An 11,857-nucleotide genomic window follows, 5' to 3' on the forward strand; every position below is an offset into this window, starting at 1 on the left:
CAAGTCTTTTCACTCAGTAATCAAACATAGGAAATTGAAGCAGGCAGTTACTCAGATAAAAGACAGCTCTGGTAATTGGCTAACAGATCCAGATAGAATTGCAGATACTTTTGTTGAGTATTATGAGAACTTACTAGGGAGGACAACAAGTGACATAGTGGTGACTTTCAGGAGTATAATCAGAAATGGAAGCAAATTATCAGAAACACAACAAGATGAACTAATACAACCTTTCTTGAGAAGGGAAGTGAAGCAAGCTATGTTCCAGATAGACAACAAGAAGAGTCCTGGTCCAGATGGATTTGGGAGTGGTTTTTATAAAGATGCATAAATGTAAGCAATATTGCTTACATTTATTGGAGTTGGTCCAGATTGAAGCAATATTGGAGTTCTTTTAGAATGGAAGATTTCTTAGACTGATAAACACTACTAACATTGCTTTGATACCTAAAGTGGAGGCTCCTGAGAATGCAAGCCAATATAGACTTATTCCATGTTGTAATGTGTTATATAAATGTATATCAAAGATGATATGTTCTAGATTAAAGCCATCAATATAATAGCAGAAAACCAATCAGCATTTGTACAAGGAAGATCTATGATGAATAATATGTTAATATGCCATGATCTACTTAGACATTATAATAGGAGGACTACTCCTAGATGCATAATGAAGATTGATCTAAGAAAGGCATATGACATGGTGAGCTGGGAGTTTCTAGAGGAAGCATTAAGAGGATATGACTTTCCTGACAAATTTATACAGTGGATTATAATATGTGTTTTTACTGCAAAGTTTACAATAAAAGTTAATGGAGAAGGGCATGGGTATTTTGATGGTAAGAGAGGACCGAGGCAAGGTGACCCTACGTCACCATTGCTATTTGTTTTGGTCATGGAGTATTTGTCCAGAACATTGAGTATAATCAGCAGGTTACCAGATTTTAGATTTCATCCTATGTGCAAATAGATCAAGCTGACTCATCTTATTTTTGCTGATGATCTGATGATATTTTGCAAAGGCGATACTAGTTCTGTGAATAGAGTGATGGAAGCCCTAGATCACTTCAGTAAAGCTTCAGGATTGATTGCCAACATGGAGAAGTCAAATATCTTTGTAGCTGGGATTAAAGATGAAATTAAAGCACAGTTGATGAGTAGAACAAAATTCACTGAAATGTTTCCTATCAAATATTTGGGACTGCCTCTATCACCTAAGAGATGGAACAAGAAGGACTGCCAGATGCTGATTGGAAAGATCATACATAGAATTAGTGTCACATATTCTAAACAGTTGTCATATGCAGGAAGGCTTCAAGTAGTAAATTCTGTCCTATTCTCTATCCATAGCTTCTGGGGGAATGTTTTTATCCTTCCTCAAAGTGTGGTGAAGGGAGTAGACAGGTTATGTATAGAGTACTTGTGGGGCAAAAAGGAGGAGATGAGGAAGGTTGCCTTGGTTGCATTGTCACGATCCCAAATACCGGTCGTGATGGCGCCTATCACATTACTAGGCAAGCCAACTAATCAATTTACCATAACCCATTTTCCTTTAACATTTAAGCCATTTTCTAAAATACCAAATTCATTATAAGCGTTTAAGCAACAGAAATATGCAGAAGTCAAGATAATAGGGAAACTACACAGCCCCAACAATTTGGTGTCACGAGTCTAGAGCCTCTAATACAAGTATGATTACCTAATACATCAACAATCAAGAAAATGCGGAAAATAATAATATAGGAGGGAGATAACAGAGCTGCGAATGCCATGCAGCTACCTCGAAGTCTCCGTCAAATGCTGAAACAGCTGAAAGCCCTCACTCGGCTGCTCGGGCACTGGATCTGTACACAAGGTGCAAGGAGTAACGTGAGTACATCAACTCAGTAAGTAATTAAAGTAAATAAGGACTGAAAGCAGTGACGAGCAGTTCAAAACATATAGCTTAAAAATTAGTTCCGTCATAAAAATCATCATTTCTAGTTTAAACATTGAAATCAATTACTTAGCAATATATCCAATAGAGGCTTATTTAAAAGAAGAGTAAAAACATCATAACAGGGCCCCGCGGGCAAGGAATCACTCAGACTATGGCCCATCGGGCAGCCTCTCAGTCACTCGGCTCACTATATCTCATAATAATAATAGAAATTATATTAACCGCTGTAGCATGTAGCCCGATCCATATATTTATAGTCGACTACGCTCACTGGGGATGTGCAGACTCCGGAGGGGCTCCTACAGCCCAAACGTCATATCGCTGCGGCGTGCAGCCCCATCCCATATGTATATCGCTGCGACATGCAACCCGATCCATATAAGTATTACTGCGGCGTGCAGCCCTATCCATAACTCACATAAATACAAATATCCTCACAATTAAGTTCTCAACCTCTCTCAATCACTAACCTCACACCCTCTCGAGCTTATCAATAGAGATTAGGGAACTCAACCCAAACAGTCCTCACAATTAGGAGTAGAGTGATAAAATCGGTTTTAATCATTTAAATGGGTAAAACAAGACTGAGGATATACTTCTAGCAAGTAAAGTGGAGAAAATAGTCAAAATGCCCCTAAGGGTTGCTATAGGTCGGCACAAGGCCCCAAACATAGCATACAACCCATAATACAATATAAATATCCAAAATACGGGATAACATAATATTTTCAAATCAAATACGCGACTTAATAGTCGCTACGGGACGGACCAAGGTGCACACCCACACGTTCGTCACCTAGCATGTGCGCCACCGCATTTATCAAAAACAAGTCCAATACCGGGGTTTTGTACCCTCAGTTCTAGATTTACAATGGTTACTTACCTCAAACCGGTGAAAATACTACTCTACGACGCCTTTGCCCCTCGAATCGGCCTCCACTCGCGTCGAATCTATTCACAATCAGAATCACGGCGTCAAAATATGCTAAGGGAACGACGCCCAAGCGAAAACAATCGAAAAATACCAAAAATCCCGAAATTGGCCAAACCCGACCCCCGGGCCCACATCTAGGAATTCGAAATTTTTTACATCAACGGATTCCTTATCTCCCCACAAGTTCATACATACCAAGAACATCAAAATTCATCCACAAATGACCCTTCAAATACCAAATGTTTGATCTCCAATTTCAAGCCCTAGTTCTTCAATTTTAGGCTTAGATTTCATGATTTTCTAGGTGAAGTTCACATAATAATCAAGTTTTTAGACCAAGAATCTTACCTCCGAACGTTTCCCCTTGAATCCCCCTTCATTCTCCTTCAAATATTTCCAAAAACGAGCAACTATGGAGGAACATAGACCCACATTCGCGGACAAGGCGACCTTTTAAACATTCTGCCTAGGCCTGAAAATCCTTCTTTGCGAACGCGGTCGCGAAGCACAAAAATTCTGTTGACCAAAATTCTTCTTCGCGAACGCGATGCCTCATCTTCGCCAACCTACGCGAGCGCGACCCAGACTCACGCGAACGCGATGCCTACCAAGTCCATACCTTCTGGAACGTGGGACTACCCTTCGCGAACACGAAGGCCAAACATGACGCCTCCCTTCCTGGCCCTTCGCGAACACAAAGACCAAATCACCTGCAACAGCTGAAACCATTTTTCTGCAATTTCTCTTAACTCAAAATGATCCGCTCAACCCTCCGAAACTCACCCGAGGCCCCTGGGACCTCAACTAAAGGCACCAACATTTCCTAAAACCTCATTCAAACTTGTTTCAATGATCAAAACACCTCAAATAACATCAAATCACCCAAAACACCTTGGATTCAAGCCTAAGCTTCTACAATCTTCCAAATTCTGCTTTTGATAAAAAACCAACCAAACCACGTCTGAATGACCTAAAATTTTGCACACACATTCCAAATGATGCAGTGAAGCTACTTCCACTCTCGGAATTCCATTCCAACCCCTATATCAAAATCTCACCTATCAACCGGAAATCGCCAAAAATCCGATTTCGCCAACTCTAAGCCTAAATCTACTCCGAACCTCCAAAACTCATTCCGATCACGCTCCTAAGTTCCAAATTACCTAACGAAGCTTTCCAAACCATCGGAACTCACATCCGAGCCTTCTAACACACAAGTCAACATCTGGTTGACTTTTTCAACTTAAACTCACTCTAAAGAGATTGCCTCAATTCTTACCAAATCCTTTCCGAACCCTAACCAATCAACCCGACCACATATAGAACCATAATACAAAGCAATTAGAAGTAGAAATAGGGGAAATGGAGCGGTAACTCATGAGACAATTGGTCGGATCATCACATGCATGTGATAAAGTCTATTGTCCTAAAAGCATGGGAGGTCTAAACATCAAGGGATGTAAGGAATGGAATATAGCTTCAGTTGAGAAACTGGTATGAAAGTTAATATTGAACAAGGAGTCTCTTTGGGTAAGGTGGGTTCATGAGGTTTATATGAAGTCAAATCAAGATATATGAACATATTCACCACCTTTAGATAGCAACTAGTACTAGAGAAAGCTAAACTCAGTAAAAGAAGGGATGTGGGAGTGGTACTCACAGGGCAGATACATTCTAAATCCTATAGGGGAGTACTCTATTAATCACAGCTATCTTGCAATAATTGGTAGACAACAGAAGCTGGAAGTTGCAGATTTAGTATGGACAACAGTAGCTCAACCTAAACATAGATTCATAGGTTGGCTAGAAACACTAGGGAAATTGTTGACAAAGGATAGGATGATTGGGATGCAAATACAAGTTGAAAATGTTCATTGTATTTTGTGTAATGAGGATACATTAGAATCTCAGGATCATTTGTTTGCTAAATGTGGATGGATAACAACAGTAAGGCAAGAGTTGAACATATGGGCAGGGCATGATGTACAATATACAGGAGTGAAGCAAATGTTGGAGCAGATCAAAAGGAAGCACCGGAAACAGTTCAAAAAAGAAGTGATTGTTGCACTGTACTTAGCGATGGTATACTATACATGGAGAGCAAGAAGCACAAAAAAAATTCAAGGAAGGAATGTAAATATTGAAGAGGTAGTTATACAAATCACGAGAGAAGTGATAGAAATGATAGATTTACTTCAACAGTCAAAGAAAACACAGAAATGTAGGAATTTTATTAGACAGATTACTTGTAATTAGATTTTTCTGTTTGTAGGACGCCTAATTTCTGAGTTCAGGAAATTAGGTGCTCTATAAGTGTAATTGTTGTTGATGTTAATGGTAATTTCACATTGTTACAAAAAAAAATATTAGAAAAGTAATTATATGATAATTTTATCCAACATAAAATCTTTTTAAAAGGGTAAAAAAAATTGATGTTGTAAAGGCAAAAATTTTATTCATGAAAGTTTACATCACATGAAATAATAATAGTTTAAATTATATATTGTATAAAAAATTTATTATCTTTACATATAAAATTAATAATAGTAGTTGGGATACATATGCGTGGCACATGAAATAGAGACTAGTTTATTTAAGTGGGCGTTTGGACATAAGAATTGTAAAATTCTAAAAAAAGGTGAAAAGGTTTTTCAAGTGAAAATGGTATTTGAAATTTAGAGTTGTGTTAGGACATGATTATGATTTTGGGTTGTTTTTGAAGTTTTGTGAGTAAAAATTTTGAAAAATAATTTTTTGGAGCTTTCAAAATGTATTTTCAAATGAAAATTGAAAATTTGACGAACAAACGTTGATTTCGGAAAAAAGGAAAAAAAATTTGGAAAAAAAGAGAAAATTTTCTTATGTCCAAACGGGCAAAATTTTTTAAGAATATTTTAAGTATATTGTAAAGAAAAAAATAATAAACTTTGTGGGGAAAAAATATGGACCTCATATAAAGGATGAGCATTTGAAAGGTGTGGACTTCACTGTACTAATGCCTTTCACGGAACTAAAGGGCCAACCTTCAGATATTTCCTGCTAAATTCATCAAATATTTCAATTGACAAAGAATCTGTCAGTATCCAATAACTACTTTGCAACTGGATAAACTTATTTTCTTTTTATTATTTCACATTAAAGAAGCCAATAAATCTGCGACTTTCTGCGAGTAGTCTTTACACAAAAAACTGCATGGGTGGGCAGTTGCAATTGAATCCTTGTTCTTCATCTTCAGTTGCTACTACTTTCCATAATGGGGCACATAAGTTTTGCAGAAATTTTAATATTTTACCATTTAAAGCCCATTCCCTTGAATCTTCAGTTGCTAGTACTTTCCATAATGGAATTTATTCAAGAATCCAGCCAAGAAAGCATTTTGAGATCATGTCATCAAATGGTTTTCATCTGAATGCTGTGTCTTTGCTGGATGGTGAGTTTGATCTTCATTTAAAAATACAGTCTTTAACATTTATTAATATTTCTTTATTAGCTCAGTTAATCTTCTTCCAAGTGTTTGATGTTTTGCTTATCATATATTTAGTCGTGTAATTTGGTTAACTCTGACTTTGTAGTTTTAATTACTTTTAGTACCTACCTTGCCTGTACCCATAGCTGAAATTCTTTTCTTGATATGCTGGTAAAGGATTTTCTTTATCTTTGCTAAGCTCAAGTTAGAAAGTGCAGTTAGTCTTGGAATAGAAGACAATCCCTATTTAATCCAAAATAATGAATGTATTCAAACAAAATTATGTACTGTACTAATGTATTCCAAAATCTTGACTTCCTCAACAATTGAATTGGACCCCAAAGATTAAAGAGAGAACAAAAACCAGCCATTTATCCTATTAAAGATATGGTGTTGTAGAACTTTAGAAAATTTCCTTTCTTTTCGCTCGGTAGTTTCTGCTCTTTGCATTGACAAACCATAGATGGACTTGTAGTAAAAGTAAAATATCTTGTTTAAGGTTTACAAAACCTCTTGTAGGCATTCTTTTTTTGCTTTTCGATTGTAGAATAAAATGGATGATCTTGAAATTATAGTTCTTGATGATAGCTCACCTCCATCCACGAACTGCGGTTTGTTCTTTACATCATTTTCTGCTTTGTATCTCCTTTGGTTAATTTAAATACCAAATCTCTGACGTGTATGTATATAGGTTCGGCGTCAAAATCTATGCCAGAACAAGTGCCTTTGACAGAGTTAGAAAATGCAGAGACAACTGTCAGCATAACTGTTATTGGAGCTTCAGGTGACCTAGCCAAGAAGAAGATTTTTCCAGCTTTATTTGCTCTTTTCTATGAAGATTGTTTGCCTGAGGTTAAATTTCGTATCTCCAACTATATTGTTATCTACTAATCACACACAAAAACAAAATGGAGCTTAGATTAATTAGCAGAGCCATCTTAAGTAGCTCATGATGTGTCTTTGCTTGTATGTTTCAGAATTTTATAGTTTTTGGTTATTCACGAACAAAAATGAGTGATGAAGAGCTGAGAAACATGATCAGCAAGACCTTAACTTGTAGAATTGATCAGAGGTATGTCATTATATCAAGTAACTTTAACATGTGAATATTTATGGTGTTTATGGTTTTGGAGCTGGCGGAATCCATATTGTTGAGGGTTTGCAGAGAGAATTGCGAGGCTAAAATGGACCACTTTCTGGAAAGATGCTTTTACCACTCCGGTCAGTACAATTCTGAGGATGATTTTGCAGAACTGGATTACAAATTAAAGGCAAAGGAGGTAATTCATGTGGTTGTACTTATCGGTGTCTGCAGTCTGTTTTTGCTCGTCTAGAAAGAAACTATAACAGTAAACTGAATGTCATCTTGACATCTTATCTGTTTAAGTAATCAATCATCTTAATCACTTTAATATTTTTCTAATACTAAGATTTTAATTCTTGACAAGTCTCTACATCTTTAAAGTATTCTTTATGTAAGATACATTGTCCATTCATTTGTGTGGCCACTGAATATCACCAACTATGACCCTTGAAGGCAACATCCTTTTGCTGCAAGGAGTAAGGTACAGACTTTCCCGATAGGAAAAGGAACATAATATAGTCAAGATATGAAATTAGTGGTTTATTTGGTGTTTGAAATATTTTTGGCAAGATATTCGGAATGATTTTCTCGGTGCCTTGAAGTTTGAGGTAAGAAGTCCTTCAGGTAAAAGTAGAGAATTGGCTGGGTATAGCGGGAAAGAGATTGACAATACAGTTATATATCACATAAGAAGGGTGCTCTCGATGTTGTTTTGGGAATTTCCTCCCTGATCTTTTTTTTCAACTTTGGAGAAGTCTGAACTCTGAACTATGGGGAAATCTGTAAAAGGTCCGGCTCCAGGAAAGATGTGTATATGTACATATGTACGAAATAAAAAACTAAAACCTTAGTTTCCTTGGTTGACTGATTCTAATTTGATCAACCCCTACAATACATTTAAGTCGAAGAATCAAAGAATCACCTAAAACAAGACCACTATTATTATTTCCATCTAAGCAGTGACAAGAGAGTTAAAGGGGAACTTCCACAATTTCTGTTAGTTCAACATGCTAATCAATATTAGTGAAAAGTTCACAGATTTCATTTGCAAAGTTGTCTCTGCACGTGCACGTTGACATAAATGCTTTATATAATCATGATGCTTTGTCCAGATTACGGAAAATGAATAACGCATTTCCTTCAAGAGTTTACTCCATGGATGAGAGATAGTGGACTTACTTTTATGTACTGCTTACTCATTTTATTTCCCTTTGACGTGAGATAATAAGAGTCTTCTCATTTTATTTACTGCCGTGATGATGTACTTAGAATTCTTTGCTCACAGCTTTTGCACATTACATGTGCACTTATGTTGAAGCATATACTGGAAAGTGAAAGAGCTGGTTCTGTGTTAGACTTTATACTTTATTCAGGACTGCAAATCCTCAAAATTTGGCAGGATTAATGTTTTTGTCTAGTTATAATCTTATGCTCAGTTACATTTTCATAACTGCTGTGATTATGATTTCCTTGAGCCAAGTGTCTGTTGAGTCAAGGGTCTATCGTAAACAACCTCTCTACCTTCCCAAGGTTGGGGTAAGGTATGCGTACACACTACCCTCCCCAGACCCCACTTGTGGGATTACACCGGGTATGTTGTTGTTGCTCAGTTACCCAGATGAAATGAGAGGCCAAAAAAAAAACCCCGGAGTATACACGTTATCCTTATTCTATCCTGGGGTTCGAATTGCAAAAATTAGTCTTCACTTGATGCAGTGTTACCACATTTTAGTGTTCTTTACTTCAGAATCATGAACTATGTTACTGATGAATGATACAAAGCTGATTGTGAGTGCTGATCATGTGACCACATTTTAGGGTTCTAGGGTTTCTAATAGGTTGTTTTACTTATCAATACCTCCAAATATATTCGTGGATGTGGTGAGATGTGCAAGTCTTAAAGCTTCTTCAACAAGTGGGTGGACAAGAGTCATTGTTGAGAAACCGTTTGGTCGTGACTTAGAATCATCTAGTGAGCTGACCAGATGCCTAAAGAAGTATCTAACTGAGGAGCAAATATTCCGGTAAGATTAACTGCATTTTCTTTGATATAACGTGGTTTGAAGTTTGATTATGTTGGGTTTCTTTCAGAATTGACCATTACTTGGGAAAGGAACTTGTTGAGAATCTCTCAGTTCTTCGTTTCTCGAATCTTGTCTTTGAGCCTCTCTGGTCCAGAAACTACATACGCAATGTCCAATTCATATTTTCCGAGGATTTTGGTACCGAGGGACGAGGAGGGTGAGGTTCATTACTCTGCTACAGCTACTTAAAAAGAACTGTATTCTGTTTTAGTTGGATCTCTAACTTATTGCTCTTTTGGCCCAGGTACTTTGACAATTACGGGATCATCCGAGATATAATGCAAAATCATCTCCTTCAAATATTAGCATTGTTTGCTATGGAAACACCTGTCAGCATGGATGCCGAGGACATCAGAAATGAAAAGGTATCCAGATGTTTGCCACAAACCATTCTCATAATCCTGCATTACACAAAACGGAGATCCTCCAAATGACTATAAATAGAGAGAGTACAATTTTCAGGTTCATATAATAAACATGGTCCAAATTAGATCTGACTGTTTTGGTGGTTCAGGTTAAAGTTTTAAGGTCAATGAGGCCATTGCAGCTTGAAGATGTGGTACTTGGCCAGTATAAAGGTCATAGCAAGGGTGGTAAATTATATCCAGCTTATACAGATGATCCAACTGTGCCAAACGGTAGTGTCACTCCAACGTTTTCTGCTGCTGCACTCTTTATTAATAATGCACGCTGGGACGGGGTTCCTTTCCTCATGAAAGCTGGAAAAGCTCTCCATACTAGGAGGTTGGTGGATTTTCCTTTTCTCCATAATGATATTTTCAGCTATATATACAAAATGATCCAAAATCTTGTAACATTGAAAATGCAGGGCGGAGATCAGGGTACAGTTCAGACATGTTCCTGGAAATTTGTACAAAAAGAACTTTGGAACTGATCTAGATAAGGCCACAAATGAGCTAGTTCTGCGCTTACAACCTGATGAAGCCATATATTTGAAGATCAACAACAAGGTTCCTGGTCTTGGAATGAGACTTGACCGGAGTGACCTTAATCTTCTTTACAAAGCAAAGTAAGAGAATACTGTTCGACTATAAGTTATTAAACGTTATGACTACTTAAATTTTCTTGCACTTCACCATTTCCTGTTTGTTCTGTGAATATATGCTATAATGCTTTCAGGTATAGATGAAATACATCTGATATAGAACCAGGAATATACTTTGCAGCAGATTATTTAATATAGAGCCAGGATTATAATATGCAACAGATTTCTCAATGTTCTTTATTTCTGATGAATAACTTACAATGCTGATTATTTTGAGATTACATGAGGCAGACGTTTCAATTGACTTCAAAATTATCTTACTCCATATTTTGGGTCGTTTGTGAAGGTATCGAGGTGAAATACCAGATGCATATGAGCGGCTTCTGTTAGATGCAATAGAAGGAGAGCGAAGATTGTTCATTAGAAGTGATGAGCTGGATGCTGCATGGGCTCTATTTACACCATTGCTGAAGGAGCTAGAAGAGAAGAAGATCGCGCCAGAGCTTTATCCGTATGGCAGTAGGGGTCCAGTAGGAGCACATTATCTAGCTGCAAAGCACAACGTTCGTTGGGGAGATCTGTCTGGTGATGATTGATTGTATCCGTACACATCTTCTCCCCAAAATTGGAGCGCGAACTTTCAAAAATATTGACTATAAATGTATGAATATTGAGGAGCATGGCAAGAAGAAATAATCTTTCTTTCTGGTGGGAATAAACCCCCCACAGAAACAATATTCACGGCAATAATAGCGGAACAATAATGTAATACCGAGATACAGTAATCAATAAGAATAAAAAAGAACAACAAGGACACAAAGATTTTTAACGTGGAAAACCCTTCTGAATAATGGAAAAAACTACGAGCATGAGAGAAGCAAAGTAATCCACTATAATGAGAAATTTTACGCCCAGTAGTCCCGAGTGAAATATTCTAGGGACCACTATACACTCAAAAGAAATAACCGTCTTTAAGATTCCCACCTCACTACAATATCGCTCACACTCTTTATTTTTCTTTACAGACTACACCTCCTATGAATACCTCACACTACTCTCTAGAAGCTGAAGGCTTCTATTTATGGAAAGAATGGCCACCCAATTCAGCCAATCAGAAGGCTTGTTACGTTGCAAATTGCTGCTGCAACTTGTCAATTTGCAAGAATGCAAATTGTTACCAAAACCAACTTTGGCCATAGAATCAGACTTCCCTTATCCTTTTTTTCCCTTTTTCATTATGGGGATGGACCCCACAGTCTCCCTCTCCAGACCCATTCTCTTGAAGGAGGTCACATCGGACTTCTAACTTGAATGCATGCCGACAAGTTCTTTGCACAACTTGAA

At 37.3% G+C, this 11,857-nt stretch overlaps 2 protein-coding genes across 2 annotated transcripts; both read left to right on the top strand.

Annotated features, from left to right (window-relative positions):
• The first annotated feature begins 670 nt into the window (after positions 1-670).
• LOC138872790 (uncharacterized) lies at positions 671-5,154 on the top strand. Its single transcript, XM_070151206.1, has 4 exons — positions 671-839; positions 1,023-1,404; positions 4,604-5,021; positions 5,146-5,154. Exons 1-4 carry the CDS (start codon positions 671-673, stop codon positions 5,152-5,154), a joined length of 978 nt encoding a protein of 325 aa, XP_070007307.1.
• An 820-nt stretch (positions 5,155-5,974) lies between these two features.
• On the top strand, positions 5,975-11,250 carry LOC104231008 (glucose-6-phosphate 1-dehydrogenase, chloroplastic). The gene is made up of 10 exons (XM_009783930.2): positions 5,975-6,303; positions 7,031-7,191; positions 7,317-7,411; positions 7,505-7,619; positions 9,242-9,447; positions 9,515-9,664; positions 9,752-9,872; positions 10,022-10,251; positions 10,337-10,537; positions 10,860-11,250. The coding sequence occupies exons 1-10, from the start codon at positions 6,066-6,068 to the stop codon at positions 11,107-11,109; spliced, it is 1,767 nt and encodes a 588-aa protein (XP_009782232.1). The 5' UTR covers positions 5,975-6,065; the 3' UTR covers positions 11,110-11,250.
• The last annotated feature ends 607 nt before the right edge of the window (positions 11,251-11,857 follow it).

This window comes from Nicotiana sylvestris, chromosome 7 (genome assembly GCF_000393655.2).
Source record: "Nicotiana sylvestris chromosome 7, ASM39365v2, whole genome shotgun sequence".
Taxonomy (NCBI): Eukaryota; Viridiplantae; Streptophyta; class Magnoliopsida; order Solanales; family Solanaceae; genus Nicotiana; species Nicotiana sylvestris.

Excerpts from the sequence above, each read along its gene's own strand:
- LOC138872790 (XM_070151206.1), top strand. The coding sequence starts at position 671 with ATGAAGATTGATCTAAGAAAGGCATATGACATGGTGAGCTGGGAGTTT. Across the intron at positions 840-1,022 it reads AGGGCATGGGTATTTTGATG|GCGATACTAGTTCTGTGAAT; the intron begins GTAAGAGAGGAC and ends TATTTTGCAAAG. Across the intron at positions 1,405-4,603 it reads GTGGTGAAGGGAGTAGACAG|ACAACAGAAGCTGGAAGTTG; the intron begins GTTATGTATAGA and ends AATAATTGGTAG.
- LOC104231008 (XM_009783930.2), top strand. The coding sequence starts at position 6,066 with ATGGGTGGGCAGTTGCAATTGAATCCTTGTTCTTCATCTTCAGTTGCT. Across the intron at positions 6,304-7,030 it reads TGCTGTGTCTTTGCTGGATG|GTTCGGCGTCAAAATCTATG; the intron begins GTGAGTTTGATC and ends GTATGTATATAG. Across the intron at positions 7,620-9,241 it reads ACAAATTAAAGGCAAAGGAG|GGTTCTAGGGTTTCTAATAG; the intron begins GTAATTCATGTG and ends ACCACATTTTAG.